Below are 23,171 nucleotides of genomic sequence, written 5' to 3' on the forward strand. Positions count from 1 at the left end.
TTTGAGGGTTTTAACCACCAAAGATGCTGGATGCAGGCTTGTTTGGCACTCTGCGGATATGAAGCTAGTAATGGGGCAAGTTAGCACTGTGTGCATGGCTTTTCTTGTCAGCTGTTCCTTACAGACTTCTCACCCAACCGTTATGCTAAGTAGTTTCTCTGAACTAACTAGCTGCTTAAAGGATATAATGACCAAATCCATTAGGCATAGTGTAACTAGGAACAATTCATGGTGTGACAGAGCTTGTAGGGTTGCCAATTATAATTTACGCAAAGTATTGAAAAGAACCCCTAGGGACCAGGCTGTAATCAGTACATATAGCTAAGCCTATTCCTAGGCTTTAAAGAAAAGAAAGAAGGAGCTCAAGGATGAGAAGTGGGAAGCTCTTGTAACTACATGTCAGGTCAAAAACATCATGGCCTTCTGGAAGGCTGTACGTGCTGACCTTGCCACTGGGGCGTCCCATGACAAAGTAAGAACTCATATCAGCCCTGATACCTGGACAGATTACTTTAGAGTAATATACTGGTCTAGTACCTCTACTCCAGAAGGAGCATTGCAGGGTTACTCTCTACCTTTGAATTTGGGTGTTTGAGTTGAGGAGGTCTCTGAAGACATCCATAACAGACCCCTCAAAGAAAGCCCCTGGGCCGGATGGAATCCCCATGGACCTTTACAAGGAAAACCCTGGTTTTCAGTCCCCCATGATTACTAATGCCATTACCTCTGCATGCAAAGCTGGGGTCACGCCATCCTGGTATAAGGCCATAGTTGCCCTAGTCTTTAATATGGGGAATGCCCACGATCCTAAGTGTTATATGCCTATTTCGGTCATTGAATCTTTTACCAAAAAAGTGAGGAGAGTGATATTGGACCAACTACTGAAGTGGATAATTGAGAGAAACAACCTCTCTCCAGCTCAGTATGGCTTCAGGAAAAACCTGGGCACTACTGAACAGCGCTTAAACTTACATTTCCTGGTGACCAATTATAAATTTGCAAAAGGGTCCCCCCTACAATTGGCATTCATGGACCTTACAAGTGCCTTTGACTGCGTAAACAGGTCTAAACTTTGGGACAAGTTAATCTCCCTAGGTCTCAAGGCTGACGTGGTTGCCTTTTTGAGGCACCTACATAGGAATTTAACAGCATCTGTCAGGTTTGGGGATCACCGGGAGTGTATATCATCATTTTCAAATAAACGGGGAGTGCGACAAGGTTGTGTACTAGCCCCAATAATATATTTATTATTATATATAAATGGCCTGAAAGTTGATTTGGGAATGCTGCAGCTGATGTGCCACAGGTTAACAAAAAAAACCTGCTCACACTCCTCTATGCGGATGATGTCGTATTGCCTTTCAGGACAGTCAATGGCCCCAAGAAGTTAATCATCAGGTTTGTGATATTTATAAAAGATCTTGATCTTGGGACTAACTTCACTAAAACCTTTACCTTGGTCAGCAGCCCGAAAAATACCAAACCATGAAGCATACACATTGAGGGAAGGCAAAGGCTAGTAGAAAAAGTAAGTCAGTTCCCATAAATTGAGCTGATGTTTAATGATGCGTGCAACTGGGCCCTGAGCATTAGGCACAGGACTGATCGTTTTACGCAGGCTTTGGGCACTATCTTTTCATTAACTGCCTCTATAGGGAAAAAACCCATTGCACTCATTATTGAAATGACCAATGGCTCTGGGATCTGGGGCTATAGGGAGGTCCATAGTACAGGAAAATAGAGTCTGTATGCACACACTTGAGTTACTCTGTCAACTTCATATTTTGAGTCTCATCAAGAGCTAGGTTTAGAATATGTGGAGGATTTTATAAAGCTCATCCCGCTACTACTATGGTGCTCAATTTGGGTGAACGAAGAAGCCGATCGGAACTGGGTAATTATTTTGGATTGTCTCTCCTGTGCAAATGGGACAAAAATACTCTGGTTAAAATATATCAGAGAGACTACCCTTGCCTTAGCCTGTCCCTACATCTATGAACACCTGGAGCGCATCACTAAGCAGGATAAAGGTTGGGTTAAAGACGGTTTCTTCTCCTTCAGAGAGGCACAGAGGGAGGGCCTTAAAGACATGAAACCAGCTGTAAGAGATTATTGCCTTGTGTAAACAACTATGGAGGTGCCACCTTACTTGAACCAAGGCATATGGGAAATAATGTTGCTAGACTGTTTTAGAGTCCGGTCAGATGGTTACTATGTTTTCCATTAGGACAGTTTTCCCCCTCAGACATCTGTATCTGCCCATGCGATGAGCAGTCCTCTCAGACCCGGCTACACTTTCTTTTCTTTTGTAAGTATTACTTTACCCTCACTATATGATTTTTATTGCCTCTTCTGCGGAAATACAAATTAAGCAAATAAAGAGTGACCCTCATTACCTTGCAACAGCTGGAATCTTACGAAATTTTTAAAGGTGTTGAAAGTTTCCTGAAAAGTGTACTTTTTTGCGTAAATCTCTGCTGTTTTAGATAGATAGATATGTTTTTAATTGCACAATTACTTAAAATCATTGCAATTAGTTAAAAAATATTTTAAAGAAAAACTGTACGAGTATAAAAACAGGTATTACCTTACAGACACTTGGTAATTCTATTCCTCACCACATAGGTTTAAATTAAAATCACCATAAATTAGAAGAAGGTGCTCGTGTTATTATGCAGGTTGCGTTAAAATTCAGGGGAATGTTCAGGCTTCATCAGGTTATTGCCGCTATCATAAATTTCATAAAACGTGCAGCCAAGTCACCTCTCATACACCCTCCTAATGCATCTTGGCAAGTCCGAACATTTATAATGCGCCAAATGGGGCAGAGCCAGAATTTCCCTAAAGCCAACAATTTCCTGCAGATACATAAAACATGAGTTAATGATTCTTCCCCTTTTCCGCAAAGGGGGCACTGTGTGTCCATCTCGCCCTTGTAGCTCTAACCGAACCTATATGTCAGCAAAAGAACTAGGCCGAAGCGTAGCCTCGTAAGTTGGTACTTCATTATCGGCTTGAGGGAAGTCGAAAGATAGTACGGCAGTGCCCCACAATTGTAGAGTTTTGACGTCCAACTGCCATGACAAACTTTTTACTGCCAATGCATCACGTTCCGCCGACAATCATTTAGCTTGTTTTATTTATAGTCTTACTGTGATAGCTGTAGGTAGTGAGCTTGTCCAGATTTATTGTGCCTCCAATATCTCCACACTGTGCGTTAGGAATTTATTCCAATTTGTTGCCAGGTTTTTTATTAGTAATCAAATGAGGCCCTTTAAAGTGTTCACCTGGGCCTGCTTGGCTTTTAAGCAAGAGGCTACGAACTTAGCTTTTAGTAGCCACTGCTGTGATGTCAGCTTGAGTTCCATACGGATTTGTGCGTGCGATGTGGAGTTTGGTAGCAGGAACACTCTAGGTAGCAAGACGACTGTGCCCTTTCCAGCCAGGCTGCCATTTTACCTCTGAAGATCGTTGTCCCATAGGCTGTTTTAAATCTCAACACCTGCCTTGGCTCTACAAATTGTATAACATGCTGTGAGCCTTTCTGAAACATACATAGGGATGCCCGCCTTTCTTTTATGAGATGGTATTTCAGGTGTTTTGGAACAGCAAGGTGGTTCTTTTTATTTATACTTCTGTGCATCTTAATACCCATGGTTTATTCACTCTTGTGATTGAATTTTTAACAGCGTACTTTAGGGATTTATTTAAGTAAGAGTAATTATGACATCTGTATAAGTTTCAGTGTACCTTAACTCTGATGTTTTCTTAACTTTTGTGATTGTATTTTTTATCTGCAATTCCTGATTTTATTGTCATTGCTTATTGTGCTATTTACTATGTCAGGGTGGAATTCGTGGAGTCATGCTATGTGGAGCTCAGTGAAATACTGAAAAAACTCTGCCACACTACACGGAGTTCTGCTAGCGGCGGGTACTTTAACGCCAGGAGTTTCATCTGCTTTGTTAAATCAGCTCAAATGGCATCATGGGGAGAGCCAGAGGGCACTGCTTCTTTCTGCCGCTCAAGTAGATTTTCTACTCAAGAGGCAGCTTCTTCAACGTGAGTGACAGCTTTCTCAACGCGAGCGGAAGCAACCTGCTACGACCGCCCATTCAGAAATCTTGTTGGGAGGTGGTCTACCACGCGATTTCTCTCTCGCACCAACTTAACGTTTGCGAGCTGCGCAAGGAAAAAACTCCGCACCGCATCACTTCGCGTTTTTCTGAACTCTGCATGGAAAGGCAAAACTCAACGAACTCTGCCAGCAAAGTGGAATACTTCGCCCACCCCTTTCTTTTACACAGTAAAACTTTTGTGATCTTCTATTTAAGGGTGAATTAAAGAAATTTTGAACTTCTGAACCTTGAATTCGTGAGTACTCTTCCTTAATGAATGATAACCTGCGCCTAAATAATCGTCATGGGCGATTTCTAGCATGATTTAAGAAAATGAAGTGAAACACGCATTGGCTTTTTTTGCAGATGCACCACATGATCCCCACTTATGAACCTTGATTACATATATATCTATGTGTCTCTGTTAGAACCGGCGGTCTCTAGTTGGCAGAGGTATACACTTCTGACAAATAGGGACCTACCAACTCTAGTCAGGGAAAGGGGATTACACACTCAGATAACCCCTACTACCCCCTTGGTAGCTTGGCAGAGCAGACAGGCTTATCTCAGAGGCAGTGTGTTAAGCATTTATGACCACATACAGTAATAAAGTGAATACACTACAGATGGACACGACACAGAAGTTATTATAAAAATAGTATTTTTATATAAGGCTTAGCACAAGACCAAACAACGACAAAAATATACCACAGTCTTAATAAATACTCTTTGGAAGGAAAAATAATAGTTCAAATAAGGTTTCTTCTTGGCAAATAGTTCTTTAGCAAAGTATTCTTCTGAGCACAGTTCTTTGGCAACAATGTAACCCCCACAGGAGTCACACGACGTCGAGTCTACAAGATTCCCAAGGTTCGGCGTTGACCGCGAGGAGCGCTACGTCGAGCCTGGAGTCGCAACAGACCCCACAAGTACAGTACCTTGAGAAACGAAGAAAACGAGGATCCACGGCGTCGAGATGTCGGCGTCGAGGTCGGCGTCGATCGTGCCTCGGAGTCGGGTCAATCCGCAGCGGTGTCGAGGGATGTCGGGCCGGAGCAGCGCTCACGGCGTCGAGAAGGGCGTCGAGTCGATGCGATCAGCAGCGGCGTCGGGACGGGGTCGCTTGGAGGTGGAGCCGATACTCACTCCTCACTGGCGTTGATACCGGCGTCGAGACGGGGTCACTTGGAGCCGGGGCCGATACCCACTGCTCACTGGCGTTGCTGCTGGCGTCGATCGGGCCCGGTGACCGGCGTCGAAGGCTCGGGACACTGGAGCCGTTACTCACGATGTCGAGCTGGATTCGGCGGCGTCGGCGGCGTCGAGACTGCAGATTTTCCCTTGTGTACTGGAAACAACACTTTCCAGCAATTCAGCAATTCAGTAGATGGTGAAGTCCTTTGGCCCTGTGACTTCAACAGGAGACTGGCACTCTTCCAGTCCTTGGAGATTTCCTAGCAAGTGTTCAGAGAGTACACACCAAGTTCCTCTCTCCTTGTTCCTTTGGCAAAAATAAAGAAGCAGCTTTCAGGTTCCTCCACAGCAAAACAGCACTCTGGCAGAAAGGGGAGGCAAGTCCTTAGATCAGCAGGCTTCTTGTCCTTGGTACAGGTTTCCTTGTCAGAAGTGATCTGAGTTCTTGGTTCAGGGGTCCTTCTCTTATACCCCATTTCTCCTTTGTTCCCTTTGTCCAAACAGGGAGATTCCCACCATCTCAGGTTTGTTGTGGGTGTTGCCAGGCAGAGGCACCTGGCCCATTCACTGAGCAGGGCAGAGTCCTCAGCCGCCCAACAGGAGGCGGAGCCAGTATTGTCACTGGCAGGAGCAGGGCTATCAGTCGCCCAGCAGGAGGTGGAGCCAGTTTTGTGTCAGGCAGGGCAGGCTACTCTTCCCTCACTCTATGTGTAAACGCCCCATTCACCCCACACTGACTCGTTCAGACCTCTGGAGCCACCCAGCCCCTGACACACACACCAAACCAGCAGAGACCGGTAGATAGTTGGACAAGAAAATAGCCACTTTCTAAAAGTGCTATTTTCAAACATAGAATTTAAAAACCATCCATCCTAAAGGGTGTGTTATTAAATTCTGAGTTCAGGGATACTAAACTCGACTCGCTACCATGCTCCCTGAGTCAGATAGATTATAATGGAGTTAATAATCCGTCTGCCCAGTCTGGCCTATGGGAGGCAGGTAGCCCTTCAATAGTGAAAAACGAAAATGGCTGTAATTCACTATTAGGTCATGCCACACACATCAGGGCATGACCTACCTTTTACCAACAATGCACCCTGCACTAGGGCCTACCATAGAGGTGTCTGAAATGTGGCAAAGTGAAGGTTTAGAGACTGGCAAGTAGGTTTCCTTACCAAGTCGACATGGCAGTCAGGGACTGCACGCAGGCGCTGCGGTGGCAGGCCTGAGACACATTTTACACGCTGCTTCTGTGGGTGGCACAACCAGTGCTGCAAGCCCACCAGCAGCAGTTAACTTACACGCCCTTGGCACACGCAGTGCACTAGACTAGGGTCTGAACAGTAAGTCAACCAAGCCAATCATGGTAACACCAATCAATGTAACAATTTAACATAGAGAGCACTTGCACTGTGGCACTGATCAGCAGTGGCACAGTGCCCAAAGCAATAATCCAGCAAAAACATCGTAAACAGAGGAGGCAAACAGAAAAAAATGGAGGAGAGACTCATGCCAATGATGCCAGGTCTAACAGTCTCCATTTGCTGGTACCGCTTACCAGCTGATCAGGTACCATACATTAATCAGGCAAGTATAATACGTCTCTCGGACGCTCTATGTATGCAGCCTACAGAGAAAATGGCCTCCCTACATGAGCCCGGCTGGGGGCCGTCTGCACCAATCACAACGCTGCCATTGCAGCATTGTGATTGGCTTAGGGGAGGGAGAATTCCTGCTTCCTGACCCAGGACCTGGCCACAAGCAGAGGAGGCGTGGGACCCGGTAAGTGAAGTTTTGTAAATTAAATTTTAACGCACCCCCGCGCAAACTCTCACGCGAGCCGCCCTCCCAACCCCCCACCCGCGAGGCATGCAAGCCACAACTGCACTTGGGTTTCTCCCGGCACTTGTGCTCCTCCCCTGAGCCTCCAGCTATTACAGCCCTATAAGCGTAGAGTGCAGTGGCTTGCAACTGACTTCTGTTGAGTCTCCTTGTGCTCCATGTTCCTCCTTTTGTTATTACAGGCTTGTCCTTTGATTCTGTTCCCTTTTCCCATGTGCCTATTTTCCTGTTTGTCCCTAGTCTTCCTGCATCTATGTTCCTGTGTTAGCCACAGCTCATAGTCTACTTTCTGCACTCTTCTTGATCTACACTGTTATATGCACACCTTGTATGTATTCTGTGTTCCTGTTTGTCTGCAGATTTCTGTCTTGCCTTGTTTGAGTGCAGATATTTCTTAGCCTTGATCTCAGAATTTCAATCCTATTCCTGACCCTGATTCTAGTCCTGCTTTTGCCTGAGCACAGTTTGTGTGTTTGTGTTCCTTGTTCTGTTCCCTGTTGTTCTGTCTCCTATTGTTAACTTGATTTTCATTGCTTCCAAGGGTGCCAGTTAGGCTTGTGCCTTTGGCGCAGAGAACCAACCAGTGCTCCTTCTTTAAAGGAGCTGCTGGGTGTCTCCCTGAACTCTGTGAGATAATCTGCTCCTTGCTTTCATATAAGATCGTTTCATCTCCCACAGAGATCATTTCTGAGGAGCAGACAAACTATTGTTTCCCTGCTTACCCTTCCTGTGTTTTCCCTTCAGACTTCCAGTTCCCTATTCACAGCCTGTTCCAACCCGCTTCAGTCCTCTGCTTCTGTCTACCTTCCTTTCAGCCTTCAGGTATTCTCTTGCTTGTATTCCCTTCAGAGGCTACACAAAACTCAGTATCCTGTCTTGTCATAGTTGCACCCAGCTAGTCCCCTGACCGATCACCCTGCTAATTCCCTGCTAGTCTCCTGACAAGGGAATCATTTAGGAGAACGCTGTACCACTGTCTGCCCCCTGATACCAGCATGTGACATTCTCCATATGGAAGCTGTCTATTATGTACAACTTCCACTTTCCGAATAAGTATCACAGCTTTTGAGGAGTCAATATCCAAACTATGCTTTGCCACCACAGTTGTTGCTTTAAACCATAGATACACTTCGCTGAGATCCACCAGGAGGGAAACCCCTTTCACACCAAATCCTCACTGGGAATCACAAAGAGTTGCAATGTGAACATTGCAGGGTGCTAATAGATTAATGACTTTAGTGCATTGCAATATTGGTTTTTGCAGTTGGAAAGCCTGCAAGTTTGCATGCATGCTTGTGACCACAAAATAATTGTTGAAGTCCAAAGCCCATGAATGGCCTAGGCCCCATCCATGGCAAGCTCAACACAAGATGGTATCATTCGTTTTTGGAAATCATAGACTGTAATGAGCCCCTTGGAAAAACCTTTGTTTTGCTTGATTCTAAATCAGTATTGAGTACTTAACCCAAGTAACATTCAGCGGGGATCCAGTGATTATGCTTGGTTCTAAATAGCTTGCTTATACACTGTAACGGAAGTTACTAAATAGAAATCTTTCAACATTTGAGGCATAGGTGAAGCTTCAACTTACCAAGTTTCCATCTGTGAGCACAGTGTTGAAATGATCAGTCATTGGATAGTGTTCCATGGCCATAAACAATGTGTTTAAAACAATACAGATGGTGATAGCAAGATCCACAAACGGATCCATCACAATCAATTTGACAATCTTTTTGATTTTCAACCAAGCCTCACAGCAGTCCCAGATCAAAAAGGAATTGGCAAATTTATACCAGCATGGTGGACATTTTTGTCTCGATTCTTCAAGTTCTGTAAACAAAACAGATGTGTACAATGCTTAGTTAACAGCATGAAGTAGGTGTAAGCTATTTCTTTTGCTAAAAGACATTAGGTTTATTGCACAGCACTTCAGAGAGGTTGTGCTGGTTAGAGTGGAGTATACAACTGCATTCCTCTTGGCATTCAACTCTGCCATCCAGGTTCCATTACGTGAACTGAGGTCGGCTTTGGACACCTGCACAAGTTTCCATTTTATATGCAGACATTTTATTATGCACATTTTGCTAAACATATATAAGCATTTTCTTACATTGTGGATTATTTGACATTGATGAGGATAAAAGGCAAAACATGCGTCTCTGAACAATTGGTCTCCTCACGGATGGAGTTAGTCAGCCTGTTCTGCTCAAATGTCACCGAAACCAGGAAGTCAAAGACTGGTCAGGCATGCTTTCCATCATGCCCCATTAAAGCAAGGTTGGTGTCTCCACGGCTGTGATGATATACAAGGATTAATTGCAAAACCTCGATTTGCATATATATTATAAACAGGGTTGATTTCATCAAGGGCAAGGAAAATCAATCTGGTACTTGGGGTTAAAAGCAATTCTGCGCTTGTTTGCACAGTGGGCTCATTTTAAATATCTTGATTAATGAGAGCAAAATGAACACACATTCCTCTCACCTTTTAGTGTACACTGAAAAGCTATTATACCATAAATATTTAAATATGTCTTGAAATTCTATTTCAAGGCTACCCAACTTTTACTTTTCACATTACATTTAAAAATTAAAATACGTGCAAACACATCCATGCCCCCATATTCAATCTTCATAAGTTATTTCCTAAAAGTTGATGTGTGGAGTACCTTCCATCGTGTTTGTAAGTATGCTCGCTATACTCTGGGCTCTTCCCCGCATAGTATGATCATCCAGTAAATCCATAGATATGTGATAGGAGCTGGTCCTTCTCTTCCGCTTTTCTGTCTCTGTCGTTGTGCCCTGCAAATTGAATAAAACCAGCCATTGAAAGTGCATCATCATCTACACAAAAGAGGCACCACTCCCCATCAATATTAACAAGGATCATTCAGTACTGTGCCTGGGCGAATTAACCGGTTCACTGGCATAATCTTGAGTAATTTTGCATTAAGTTTGTTACGTGAAATTCCCAAAATCACGCTAACATGCCACGTCTGTGGCAAATATTTGGTATGAGTGCATAGGAACTACATGGACAGCCAGAACTCAAGCAGCTGTTTTTTTTCCCACCAAAGGCATTGTCGGATCCAAATTAGACGCAACAACGCATTTCAGTCTCGAATATAGCAGCAAATGTTGGTTTTACATTTTTTTAACTTTTGCATAGTTACGGAAGAGCAAATCACACAAATTTCTTTCAGCCCTATTAAGAATCTTGTTCTAGCCCATTGCACAGTGAAAACACAGTCTATGTATTTGGTGTGGTGTTAAGCCCTGCATTTAGTATCTAACATTCCTGTGCCTGAGTGAGTTATGGCAGAATAAAGGCCACTGCGATCCTTTGAGAATGGTGTTTTTTGTTGTCTGAAACACAAGACTATAGTCCAGAGAATGGCAGAAACATGCTGTGTCTCGCCCAATGTTGTTCACTCATGCAACTCTTTGAATATTAATTGTTTTACGTCAAAAACTAAAGTGGGAGCTTCTGGGAACAAAAAAGTACAACGTGAGCCTTCAAGTGCCTGTGGTATTAAGGGTGGAATTCAGATTCGAGTGAGCCATTCCTGCCTCCTCGGCTCAAGACCTAGTTCAAACTTCAAGCTTGTGACAGGTACCAACAAAGTGGCAACGTTGATGGAAAATGAGTGGGCTACTGGAAACCCTTCGGCAGCCCCTGAATGCACGAGATAAGGTACCCTTCCGCTATTCCTCACATGCATTTAAGAGCTGGGCGTGCAAGGGTTGTCTCACTGAATTTGTATCCTTGATGCAGGGTGCACTCTGTTGTTGACCCAGAGTCACTGAAGAAGTCTCCACACAGGCGATGCTCTTCAAATACATGTGTCTGGAGCCTCAGTCTAAATTAGACTCCAAATAAGATAAAGATGTTTTCTTAAAGGATTCTAAGTGAACACAAATAATGGATTCTATGACTGTACAATCAGCTATATATGCTGTTTTCCTTGCAAAAGTTAGTTTGAGCCACAAATTAAGCCTTTGATGGTGAGTGTTTTGTTTGACATTCATTATGTTTGTTACTCGAAATTTGTGAAACGATGCCATATCGCGTAATTTAAATGTCGTTTGATGTAACAATTTGCCTCAAACACGCCATTTGTAGCAACAAATTATGAACGCAAGCGACTGTTGTCTGCAGTGTTTTGTGTATTTTTGCACTTTGAGCAAGCGTTGTGTCAAAAACTGATGAAGGGCAAATTTGCTGCAAAAATATAGCACTAAAAGCTAGATTAGCATTTTTCAGAATTAAGCGTAATTTTGCAGAAATTTCTTGTTATATGAAAGTAAATTATGCGAGCCCCGCAATCCCCTGCAAATGCTAGTTGAAAATTCAGCGTACAACCAACACTACATAATGCCCATGAAATATTGATTGTGAAGCTGTGCAAAGAGCAACTATGTACATTATCTTTTTAGGTATAATTCAAAATCAGCATTCTTTTGTGATTGGGCGGCATCCGTACTTTCTCTTTTGAAAAAAAGCAATGCTTGGTGCATTTGTCTGCATTGTACTGCTTGTGAAAATTAGGCGCTTGCTCGGGAAACCTCCATACATATTCAAATGCAGGAGGGTGATGGGGCCTAGTGGAGCTTGCATCCCCCCTTGGTACCTGAGGACTCAAATCTGATTCCCGGCCCTGGGGCTAGAATTAACATTGTTAGCTTCTAAGCAGATCACCCCATTTGAATGTGTGTGGAATGTATGGGCGTAATCCCCAGCTGATGCAAGCAATTACGTAACTTGTCTCTGACCCCCCACCTGCAGCACTCAGTTGCGTCAGAGCTAGGTTTGCGCTGTATAAATACCAGTGCATGCAGAGAGCACTGCGCGATTTTCACTTAGATAGGAACACCTTTGCAATCGAGTGACTTGTGAGTTTATGACTTCTACCAGTCAAGCAGCACCGTTTATTCATCTGTCCTTCTTATCAGGTAAATTTGTTGTACGAAAACCCTCTGCCTTTTTGTCCTGCTGCATATTCTTTTTGTGACTCCTCTCACAACCGCAGGACAATGATGGAAAATATATCCACGGTGATTTTTGTGAACGAAATTGTGTTAATGCTTCTCTAAACATGCAGTGATTTTTTTCTTATATGTAGCAATTGGCATTAATAGCGCATATCAACAGCTGACCTTATCTCCTGTGGGCATCTTGAGTTTGTAGGAGCAGGGAGATCTGATTGGGGAATGGAGGGAGATGGATAAGGGATATCAGGGTTGCAGGTAAGCGTGGTGGAGAGGAAGACTGCAAAGAAGAGTAGAGACTTCACCACGCCAGGTTCAAAGTCTACTTGCCCCAGCACAATCTCCTACTCACATTCTCTTGAATATTCTCATTTAAGCTCTGGGGTACCTGAAATGCAATGTAGCTTTAATAACCATGGAGCCAGTCAATAATATAGCCTTATAGCCCGCCGTAGCGGGCTATACCGGCTGTTAATGGCCCGCTGCAGCGTTAAAGGCCCGAGCCGAAGGCGAGGGACTTTAACAACAGCAGCGGGACATTAACAGCGGTATAGCCCTGCTACGAAGGGCTATAAGGCTATTAGAACATTCTGCCACTAGAGGGCAGAATGTTCTAACAAAACGAAGCCCTTCAGGGAGTGCGAGGGGATTCAAATCCCCTCCGGCTCCCTGAAGTCTTTGTTCACAGCCAGAGCTGTGAACAAAGACAATCATTGGAATGTTGGAGCTCCGGGCTTATACCAGCCAGTATTAGCCCGGAGCGCTCCATTGTCTTCAATGGAGCTGCCAACGTTCCAATGTTCTAATATTGGGTATTGGCCTTCAGCAGGTTAATAGCCCTGATTTAAAGGTTCGAGTCCACGCGGAGGCTAGAGTGCAAAATCTCGTATTATTCACAGGCTTTGGGGTCAGTAATACCATTCCTACATGTATGTGCCCACTATGCCTATGTCAGACCCCCAAACTCGAGCCATGCTGCGTTAAACAATTATCAAAAGTGTAAATAGTTGTCATGCAATTGACTCTAATCCAGTGCCTCTACTGTGACACAACTATCAGCAGAGGCTCCATTTTCTTTTGGGCTCTGACTCTGATCCTGAACAGGACACACCTCAGGGTACCGATGATGATGGTGGTACAGATGGTTTGCTTCCCCCTCAGTATACTAACAATGCCTTATACCTTGATTTACCAAGCATCTGTCGTCCCTTTAAAAAGTCAAGGGCCTAATTTATGAGAAGTGACGCATTGCTCCGTGAAAGCAGCGATGAGCCCCTTCACAGTGCGCCCTTCTTGCGCCATGATGGATACGTCATATTTACTGTTTGACACATCATGTCGCAAGGAGTCACAGACACGTCAGTATTTCTGACGTATCTGTAGGCGCAAAAGTGACATATTGCTGGAGTGTGTCACAAAAGTGACGCAACTCCAGCAATGTGTCTTTCACATGGGGCAAGCCCCATGTAAAAGGGCCTGCCTAAGTCTTACCCCTGCTGTGACGCAGGTGTAAGATATTGACGCAATGGCATCGCAGAAGTGGCGCACTGAAATCTCATAAATTTCAATGCGCCACTTCTACGAGGCTTTTTGCGGGGGAACGCCCACCTAGCATACATTATACCTGGCGCAGGTATAATGTGGCGCAGGGGTTTACAAAGTGACGCATCTGCCTAGATGCGTCACTTTGTAAATAGGGCGTGACATGGCGCATTCTTTACGCTGCTGGTACGTCACAAAAAGTGACGCACCGGCAGCGTAAAAATGATGCAAGGCCGCATAATTAAGGCTCCAAGTGTTTATTATGAATGCTGCGTCTGAGTACTGGTAAGCAAGCCTGACGCCCTAGGAACCTGATTGCAAATCCACCTCCGATACAAATCAGACAGCCAAGCTTTCATTGGGTCTTTATATTTTCCCAGAAACTTTGTGCATCTTGCTCTGTAATTGTAAATACGACAGCATGTGAGGATTACTCAGAAGAAAGCTCAGAGAACCATTCTTCCATATGTCAATGTTTCCATAGTTCAGCGCTATGGTAGTTACAATCTGTAACATTTTCCGGGGTCTACTATTTAAATACTGGTTCAGTTTGTACTTTTCCACCACCCTGCAGAGCATTACCTTGTTATTTTTCCAAATTAATTTAGATGTAATTCAATGCCCACGACTTGGCTGTGTTCTTTAATTGTATTAACCTTTAACTCAAAGGCAATGAACAATATAGCTTTTGGACAATAAACGACCTTTGCTACCAAGTGGGATGCAGTCGTGTAGCAAATGGCATTGTCATGTTCTAAAGCTCCTTATTAATTGCCACAACACTTTACAGTGTGCACTGACAGCACAGATTCTTTGGCTGCATAGTAACACAACAACCTTACCGGGCAGATACAAATGTGATTTACCTTGGTGTTAAAGATCTCATCCGCTAGCACATGGAGAAGCCACCTTCTGGTTAAAAAATGAATGACAGATGATTTAAACTGTTGTATTGTTGGCACAGGAAGACATTGTTTCCATATAAACAGAATGACACATAGTATTTATATTTGTCATAATGGGGTCAGAAGTGTTACCAGGTATTCACCCTCGCAAAGCCTCTGCCATGTAAAGTGACTGGCTTTGCAAAGATGAGATTGCAAAACTCGATTTATCAAAAGCGGCACTGTGAGCCACACATTTTTGTGACTTAAAATTACAACATTGAGGTTCTTTGTGGAATGTGAGGAAGAGGGGTAGAAAACGAGTACCCACTCGTCCATGTACACCATGAGGAAATGTATTAATGTTCTGGAACGGCTCCATCTGTCACAAATCATTAAAAGGGTACCGACTAATCAATCAGTGGCATCCTTTCTTGCAGAGGAAACTGACTGATGAGTAACTCATTCATTGTGCAAATGGGAGCCGGGAGCTTTTGAGGAGCACACATTGGTCCCATTAACCTGTGCATGTCACCCCAATGCCCCAAAGTACATTTTGTTGGCATTTTGGGGGGGAAAGTCCTCACTGTGCAAATCAGAATAAAGAAATGGAGGGAGCTGTTAAATCAGAAACTATTCCTGCATTCTGTAGCTGGTCGAAATGATTCAGAAAAGAATCTGGCTTCATGAATATTGATAAAGTAGCATTATTTTGCAACCTTGCAACCTGTCCCTCTGTGCTATGTCAGGTTCATCGGGCACAACAAAAGACCTGCCTAGGTTGCATCGAAGCGGTTATGCAAACACAGTGCTAAAAAGAGACATGGCCGAATACTGTTATTGGTCCAATTCCTATTAAAAGGATCATGCGGCTGCAATATTCATGAACGTGCACGTTTACCTCTGGGAGAAGCCGTCCGTCAAGGGGAGCTGATGATGCACCCAGTAAGGAGACCACGCCGTTGCAATCCACTGTGCTGTGCATCTTGCCATTCCTCGAAAACAGGGGCAGGATTCGGGAAGATCTGCTCGTCTGACTAATATTACTGTTGCGACGCTCTCCGTGCTTTCCCGGTATAAACAGAGAATCTCTTCTGCTGTCGTTATCCTCAAACGTGCTGTGCTCGTCATCTGCAAAGTCATTCTCGGAGCCCACATCTTTCACTCGGGTCCTGAAGCTGAAAAAGCTGGCTCTGCTGTTGCGTCGCGGGGAGAACAGGGAGCCACGGATATTCAAGGCAGACTGTCACAAAAATAGGATATTATTAGCTGAAACATACGTGAGCAAACCATGCTTTATAGTGGAGCAAAAAGCTTGAGAAACAATACTAAATAAAATCACTTACCTCATGTTATAATACTTATTTATTACAAATACTTATTTACATATTTATTATGTATAACACACTTACAGGCACATGCATTAACCATTTTTGCGAGCGCAAACGGTGCGATTCGCAAAAATCGGCCGTTTGCACCCGCAAAAAGGGCATTTGCGATCCATCAAGGTTCAAGGCACTCGCAATTTGAGAATTCGCAATTATTTGCGATTTCTCAAATTGCGAATAATTCAAATTACCATGAAGTTGAACTTGATGGTAATTTGCAAAAACTTTGAAAAATGCACTTTAGTGCATTTTTCAAAGTTTCATGTTGCGCACACACATGCCCTTGGGCCATGTGTGTGCGCAACATGGGTGCACATCCTATTTCAGGGGTGCAAAAGTGTGTCATTTTGACACCCTTGAAATGGCACGCGCAATTTGCGAGTACCTATTGGTACTCGCAAATTGTGCATGCAATCTCCCATTCATTCCTATGGGCCTGTAGGCACAAAGGAATGAATGGGGAGCCATTCCTTCATTGCGACTCGCAATTTGTGAGTCGCAATTAAGGAATTTGTAGGAATCGCTATTTTTTCAGTGATTCCTACATGCATAGGCATTTGCGCTTCCTTATAAGCGAATCCTTATTTTTCACTAATAAGGAATCGCAAATGGCATGTTTGATGCATGCGCCTGAAAGTCAACTAAGGTTCGCTTTCTTTGAAATGTTGGAGTCCGGCAAATTTTATCTGATGGTAAGTAAAATTATGTGTTGTAAAGTTGGCCAATCAACTTCAGAAGAACTAAGACAAAACATTACTTCCAAACGTCACACACATGGATGTCCCTCGAGTGACCTTCCTATGGTTTCCACTGAAAATATGTGAGCATCAATGCTAAGAGCTCCTTGCCCTGGCATATCAAATATCCCTTGAGTTTTGCAAGCACTAACTACAGGGCATTTATTATTCTTACATCATTTCACACCACCTCACTTTTCCTGAAGGCTAATACAACCCCCCACTTTAGTAAGTACATTCTGTTCTGATGTGTTCTCTTCTAGGCACAGCCAGACCAAGTTTCTCGGCCTACTTGCTAAAGTAGCACACACTTAACTTTAATGGTTTGGAGTATGCAGTCCATTAGTAACGTCAAGGGGGCTTAGCTCTCTTACATATTTTCTCCTAATATTGGGCAGTATTAAATGAGAAGGAAGCCGCCAGTCCCTGTTGCCCTGAAGCTGATACCAATTCCACAGGCACTGGGTTGGTGATCCAGTGACAATGCCTATGTTAGACCCCAAACTCGATCTATATCACGCTAGGAAATTATAAAAGTGTAAATAGTTGTCATGCAATTGACTCTAATCCAGTGGCTCTACTGTGACACAACTATCAGCAGAGCCTCCATTTTCTTTTTGGTTCTGACTCTGATCCTATGCACCTCAGGGCACAGATGATGATGGTGATGTGGATGGCTTGCTTCCCCCCTCATTATACTAATTATATCTTATAACTTGATTTACAAAGGGCTAGTGAGATTGATACCTCCCCTGAAATTGAGCTGGATTTGCGACATGGGCCACCAAAAGAAGAAAGTGCCTTATTTTCAGTGGCAGAGGGTGGTAGAGGAACATGAATTACAGCTGCCTTCCATGGAGACCAAGGCAATGTTTACAGCCAGCACCAAAAAAATTAGAGCCCATGTTTCCATTTAATGATACCCTCACATATATTTTGATAGTTACCAGGTTGAAACCATGTTCTTGCCTGCATATCAGTCGGCAGGTGGTCAGGCGACAGGCTGGCGTCCAATGACGCACATTTTCTCGCGAAGCACCCTAATGCAAAAGCCTCATTGCACATGCTTCAACCACTAAAATGAATCTTAATTCATTTCTGGCCAATCCCCGGATAGACAATCCAAAAGGGTTGATACCTCTGGCAAGCAGATACATTTCTCTCTATTTCAGCCTGCTCAAGAGCCATACAAGCAGTCTGTGTGCTGGGCATATAGACATATGAGCTTTGGCAAGCAACATCATGTGTGCAGTCCCAGAGGACCATAGGACCTTTTAGGCTTAGGCAATCCAGACGGGCAGAACAATGCAATGTACATCATCCATGCAGGCTAGGATATCACGGACTGAACTGGCAGGGCAGTTGGTTCCAGTCTTCGTAGACATGCCCGGATGAGCTCAACCAGATCTGGCAATGAACAGGTATTTATTAATGGACATGCCTTTTGATGATGGTATTGGACTGGAGGAAACCTGTTTTCCAGTCCAGGGAGGACCTGGCCTGGCAGTTAGGACTGGACTGTTCCAATGGGGAGCAGGGTCAAGACTGATTTCCATATGGGTGGTTTCAAATTGGAATGGTGTAGCGAGCACAAAAACAATGGATTTATGCCCAGATCTATGACTTGGGGTGAATGTTTGACAATGTGCAGCATTCCATCCATAATCTTTTTGTGTTGCAATTTTCACTCTAAGTGGGATGAGTATGCCAGGACGTGAGTCCTGTGCTCACTACGCCACCTGATTCAAGCTAGCCTGGATGATGAGAAAGATACCCTGAAAACTGGTCCCTGGATGCTTGTTTTCCAGCCCAGCGTACATCTGGCCTGACAGTTCAGGCTGCACTACTCCCGTGAGGAGCAGGGTGAAGACTGATTTGCATATGACTGGGTCAAACTGGAATGGTGTGAAAAGGGAAAAAACAATGGACTTAGGCCCAGATCTGTGACTGGGAGTGAATGTTTGACAGTTTTCAGCTTTCCGTCCATCATCTTTTTGTGCTGCAATTTTCGCCGTAAGAGGATTGGGTATCCCCAGACATGGGTCCTGTGCTCGTTATGCCACTGGATTCAAACTAACTGTCTGATGATGCATAATGACCCAAAACACGTCCAAGGATGCTTGTTTTACAGTCTAGGGAGGACCTGGCCTGGCAGTTTGGTCTAGACTGCTGCAATGGGGAGCAGGGTCAAGACTGATTTCCATATGGCTGGGTCCGAGTGGAATGATGTAGCATGCAAAAAAATGATGGATTTAGGCCCAAATCTGTGACTGGGGATGAATGTCCAGTCCAGGGAGGACCTGGCCTGGCAATTCGGGCAGGCCTGTCACCATGGGGAGCAGGGTCGAGACTGATTTGCATATGGCTGGGTACAAACCTTATTGACTTAGTGGGCAAAAAAAACCTATGGATTTAGACCCAAATCTGTAACTGGGGGGTGAATATTTAAGAATGTTCAGCAATCGGTCTATCATCTTTTCGTGTTGTAATTTTCATCCTAGGTGGGATGGGTATGCCCAGACGTGTGCCTTGGGCTCGCTACGCCACAGGATTCAAGCTAGCCTGGCTGATGAGGGGTGATGCTCTGAAACTGGTCCCAGGATGCTTGTTTTCGAGTCCAGAGAGTACCTGGCCTGGCAGTTGGGCTGAACTGTTACCATGGGGATCAGGGTCAAGACTGATTGGCATATGGTTGGGTCCAAACTGGAATGGCATGGCGAGCAAAAAACAATGGGTTTAGGCCCAGATCTGTGACTGGAGGTGAATGTTTGACAGTGTTCAGCATTCCGTCCATCATCTTTTTGTCTTGCAGATTTCACCCTAAGTGGATTGGGTATGCCGAGACATCATAAGTGGGCCCTGTGCTCACGACGCCACCGGATTCAACCTAGCTGTCTGATGAGGTATATTACCCCGAAACCGGTCGCAGGTTGCTGTTTTCTGGTCTAGGGTGGACCTGGCCTGGCAATTCGGGCTGGCCTGTTGCCATGAGGAGCAGGGTCAAGACTGATTTGCATATGGCTGGGTCCAAACCTGAATGGCGAGGTGGGCAAAAAAAAAACAATAGATTTAGGCCTAGGTCTTTGACTGGGGGTGAATATTTGAGAATGTACAGTAATCTGTCCATCATCATTTTGTGTTGCAATTTTCACCCTAAGTGGGATGGGTATGTCCAGACGTGGGTCCCATGCTCGTTATGCCACTGGATTTAAGGTAGACTGGCTGATGAGGAGTGATACCCCGAAACCAGTCCCAGGATGGTAGTTTTTCAGTCCAGGGAGGACCTGGCCTGGCAATTTCGGGCTGGACTGTTCTCATGGGGATCAGGGTAAAGACTGATTTGCCTATGGCTGGGTCCAAACTGAAATGGAATTGTGAGCAAAAAACAATGGATTTAAGCCCAAATCTGTGATTGGGTGTGAATGGTTGACAATATTCAGCATTCATTCCATCATCTTTTGCATTTTTAGAAAGTTGGCATTCTTCTGCCTTTAACCATTTAGTGTCCATAGCCAGTCTCTGGCCACATGATTGTAGCTGCCAGTTGGGCTTTGTGTAATCCTCTTAGGCAGTCACACACAATAGAGAGCTTAGTGCCTGAATGGGCCATCACTGGCAGGATGGGAAGCCAGAGCTAAGTACAACCCTACTTACACTTTAATAGGCTGTGCCTTGCCTCTGCACATAGGGTGTGTGACCCCTGTATTTAGTCTGGAGCCAGGACAGGGAAGGCAGGATGCCTGAGGACTTCCAAAATGCACCTCTAGGAGCGTCTGCCCTCCTTCAAAGGCACAACTAGGTATAAATGCTGGAACTCAGACGCCAACTCTTCAGTACACTTCTGGACCTGCAGACACTCTTCTAGGAAGAGGGACTGCTATGCTGCTGATGAACTGCCACTCTGCTGGACTGCTGTCCAGCTGGACTACTGCCTTGCTGGACTGGTGCCTTACTGAAAGGGCCTTCGGTCTAGTGCCCTCTTGCCTGGGTGAGAAGGAGTGGAACTGCATCTTATGAACATAGGTCCACCAGAGTGACTCCGAGGGATAGTTGAATGGCCGCCTAACTAGACCCTCAGTGAAAACTGATCCAACACACTTGAACCCAGCACCTGGACTCTGCCATCAGTGAGTCTACTCTGATAAGTGGTGCCACTGCAGTCCTGGAACTGGAAGTAGGCCTCAAGTGCTCTGCCAGCCTTGGTGGATCCCACTGAGCAGAAAAGATGCATCACTGCTGCAGCATGGGTTGGACCCGCCGAAAAGACTTGCATTGCCTCCATGGCCTTTTCTCACCTTCTACTGTGCAATGCATCCTCAATGCAGGCCCTCACATCCTTATTGATGGCATCAGACTCTGCATCGCAGCCTCACAGTTCATTGGAGCAGGCACATTGCCCCGACTTCGGATTGCAAGCCCTGTCGATGGGATCCTCGACAATGACACAGGATCTCGCATTGCTGCGTTGCTGCATCTTGGAACCTACATTTTGCTTTAGCTGTGTGATGCATCTTTGACACGGATCCCCGCAACACTCCGAAGGTACTTTGTTCAGCACACCTAATTGGGTCCCTGTAGCAGGCCCATGCTCCTTCATGGTCAGCACAAACTTGTGACTTTGTCCCAGTGCGGCATGACCAGATATCCACAGTTGGTGCTTTGTGCTTTTTGGTGCTATTTTCACTAAAATATTCAAAATTGCTTTTTGCAAAATCTGCTGATTGGTTTCTTTCATTTTGACCTTGTTTTATTAATTAAAAAATACTTTATTTTTATAAACTGGTGTGGAATCCTTTTGTGGTGTGTTTTCACTGGGTTACTGTTTAAAGTATTGCCCAAATACTATACACATTGCCTCTGAATTAAGCCTGACTGTTCTGTGGCAAGCTACTCTAGGGCTGAGCACAGGTCAATTTATGGTAACTTGTGACTTGACCCTCAGAACAATTGTGGTTGCTGTTGGAGAAGGGTTTTAACCACTTCAACCAGTAAACCAATTTCTTACAGCTGTGTTCCCATCTGACTTCATCAATGTCTCTCTGGTGTTTACAAAAGTGAAGGCAGTGGTCATTGCACATCTTTGCAGATTGGGAGTTCCTGTATTTCCCTACCTCGATGGCTGTCAGCTTAAGGTGATCTTGCCACAGACAGTAGTGGACCACCTCTGAACGACAGCAGGATTTCTAATATTGTTTTGGTGTACCATAAACAAGCTAAAGCCCCACCTGGTTCCATCCTAGAGGATTCTGTTCATTGGGCGGTCATGGACACTCTGGAGGTCAAGGCTTTTCCTCTGCTAAAATGAGTCTGGTACAATTAGGTTACAATCCCACTATGTGAGGAAGTTAGAGGCTGTGTCCATGAGAAGAACCCTCTCTCAATGGCAATCTTCACTCTTCACCCCAGCATCCAGGTTAATATTTGTAGGAGATGATAGAACAATTGGGATCCTGAGCTAGGATCCTGAATTGACATGCCCACAGAGACACAAACAATTGCATGAGGCAGAGATAATGTTTCAATAGATAACATAGATTTTATCATAACCAGAGAGACAGCTGTTGCCTTCAAAGCTTAAAGGGAATGACAATCAAAACCTCTAAAATATGATAGTTTCAGAAGACAAACATGGTTACAATAGCCCACAAGGCAATTCCTTACTTTTGTCTCAGAGTCACAGACTGTTCAAACTGGCCCCTGGTTAAGCAAATGTCAATTCCTCATTGTTCTATTGATCACGATGGGGCTGTCTTTGCTTGATCAGTAATTCAATACCGGTGGAGTACTAGCTTGCTAATTACCACCAGCCTTCATCCAAGTTTGGATGGACTAAAATTCTATTAAGGTGCGCTATCCCTACTAATGGGGGCTGACATTGATGAGCACTGTCTGGGCCATTTAAAATATAGCAGAGACCCCCAGGGGAATGTGAATGTAATGGTAAGCTTTTAGAAGATACAATAAACTTTTTTACATTTTTTTTTTTATTGAGCAGAACAGGTGGGCAGTTAAAACAATATACAATAATCAATGATCAGGAATAAAACAGTTTTAAAAACAAGCGAAGTCTAGTAGAATCCTTTGGTCAGTAACATTTGACGTTAATATTGATAGAAAGTAGGAGAAGAAAAACAATGTTCCCAATACCATAATTTCTAAAGTGCAAACAGTGCTAGATTTTAAAATATAGCAGGGATGACCGGAAGTCTATATTATTGTTGTTATTAGACTTTGCCCCCTAATGCAGATCATGTTCGTTAAATAGATAAACATTCTATCCATTCTAAGACACCCCTGCTACATTACAGTATCAACATGTCTTAGCCTAAATAAATTTTTTAAAAAGTGCCTCCCGAGTGCTATCATTTCTACAGTCGCAGTGTCAGTAAAGTGCTAACAGTGCAAAGTGCTAGAATATTGCAGGGATAAACAACCTTATTGTTGTAGTTTACCTTTGCCAACCCAATGAAGATGTAT

General features: G+C 44.3%; 1 protein-coding gene across 1 annotated transcript in view; it reads right to left on the bottom strand.

The window, feature by feature from the left end:
- LOC146861242 (sodium channel protein type 2 subunit alpha-like) overlaps nucleotides 1-23,171 on the bottom strand; it is a 784,117-nt gene that overhangs the window by 440,351 nt on the left and 320,595 nt on the right. Inside the window, exons 12-14 of the mRNA XM_085645402.1 lie at nucleotides 15,471-15,812; nucleotides 9,824-9,956; nucleotides 8,746-8,984 (exon numbers count right to left, since the gene is read on the bottom strand). Coding sequence (XP_085501528.1) covers nucleotides 8,746-8,984; nucleotides 9,824-9,956; nucleotides 15,471-15,812 — 714 coding nt within the window. The remainder of the gene's footprint in view (nucleotides 1-8,745; nucleotides 8,985-9,823; nucleotides 9,957-15,470; nucleotides 15,813-23,171) is intronic.

The sequence above is a fragment of the Triturus cristatus genome, chromosome 3_1 (genome assembly GCF_964204655.1).
Source record: "Triturus cristatus chromosome 3_1, aTriCri1.1, whole genome shotgun sequence".
In the NCBI taxonomy this organism is placed as follows: Eukaryota; Metazoa; Chordata; class Amphibia; order Caudata; family Salamandridae; genus Triturus; species Triturus cristatus.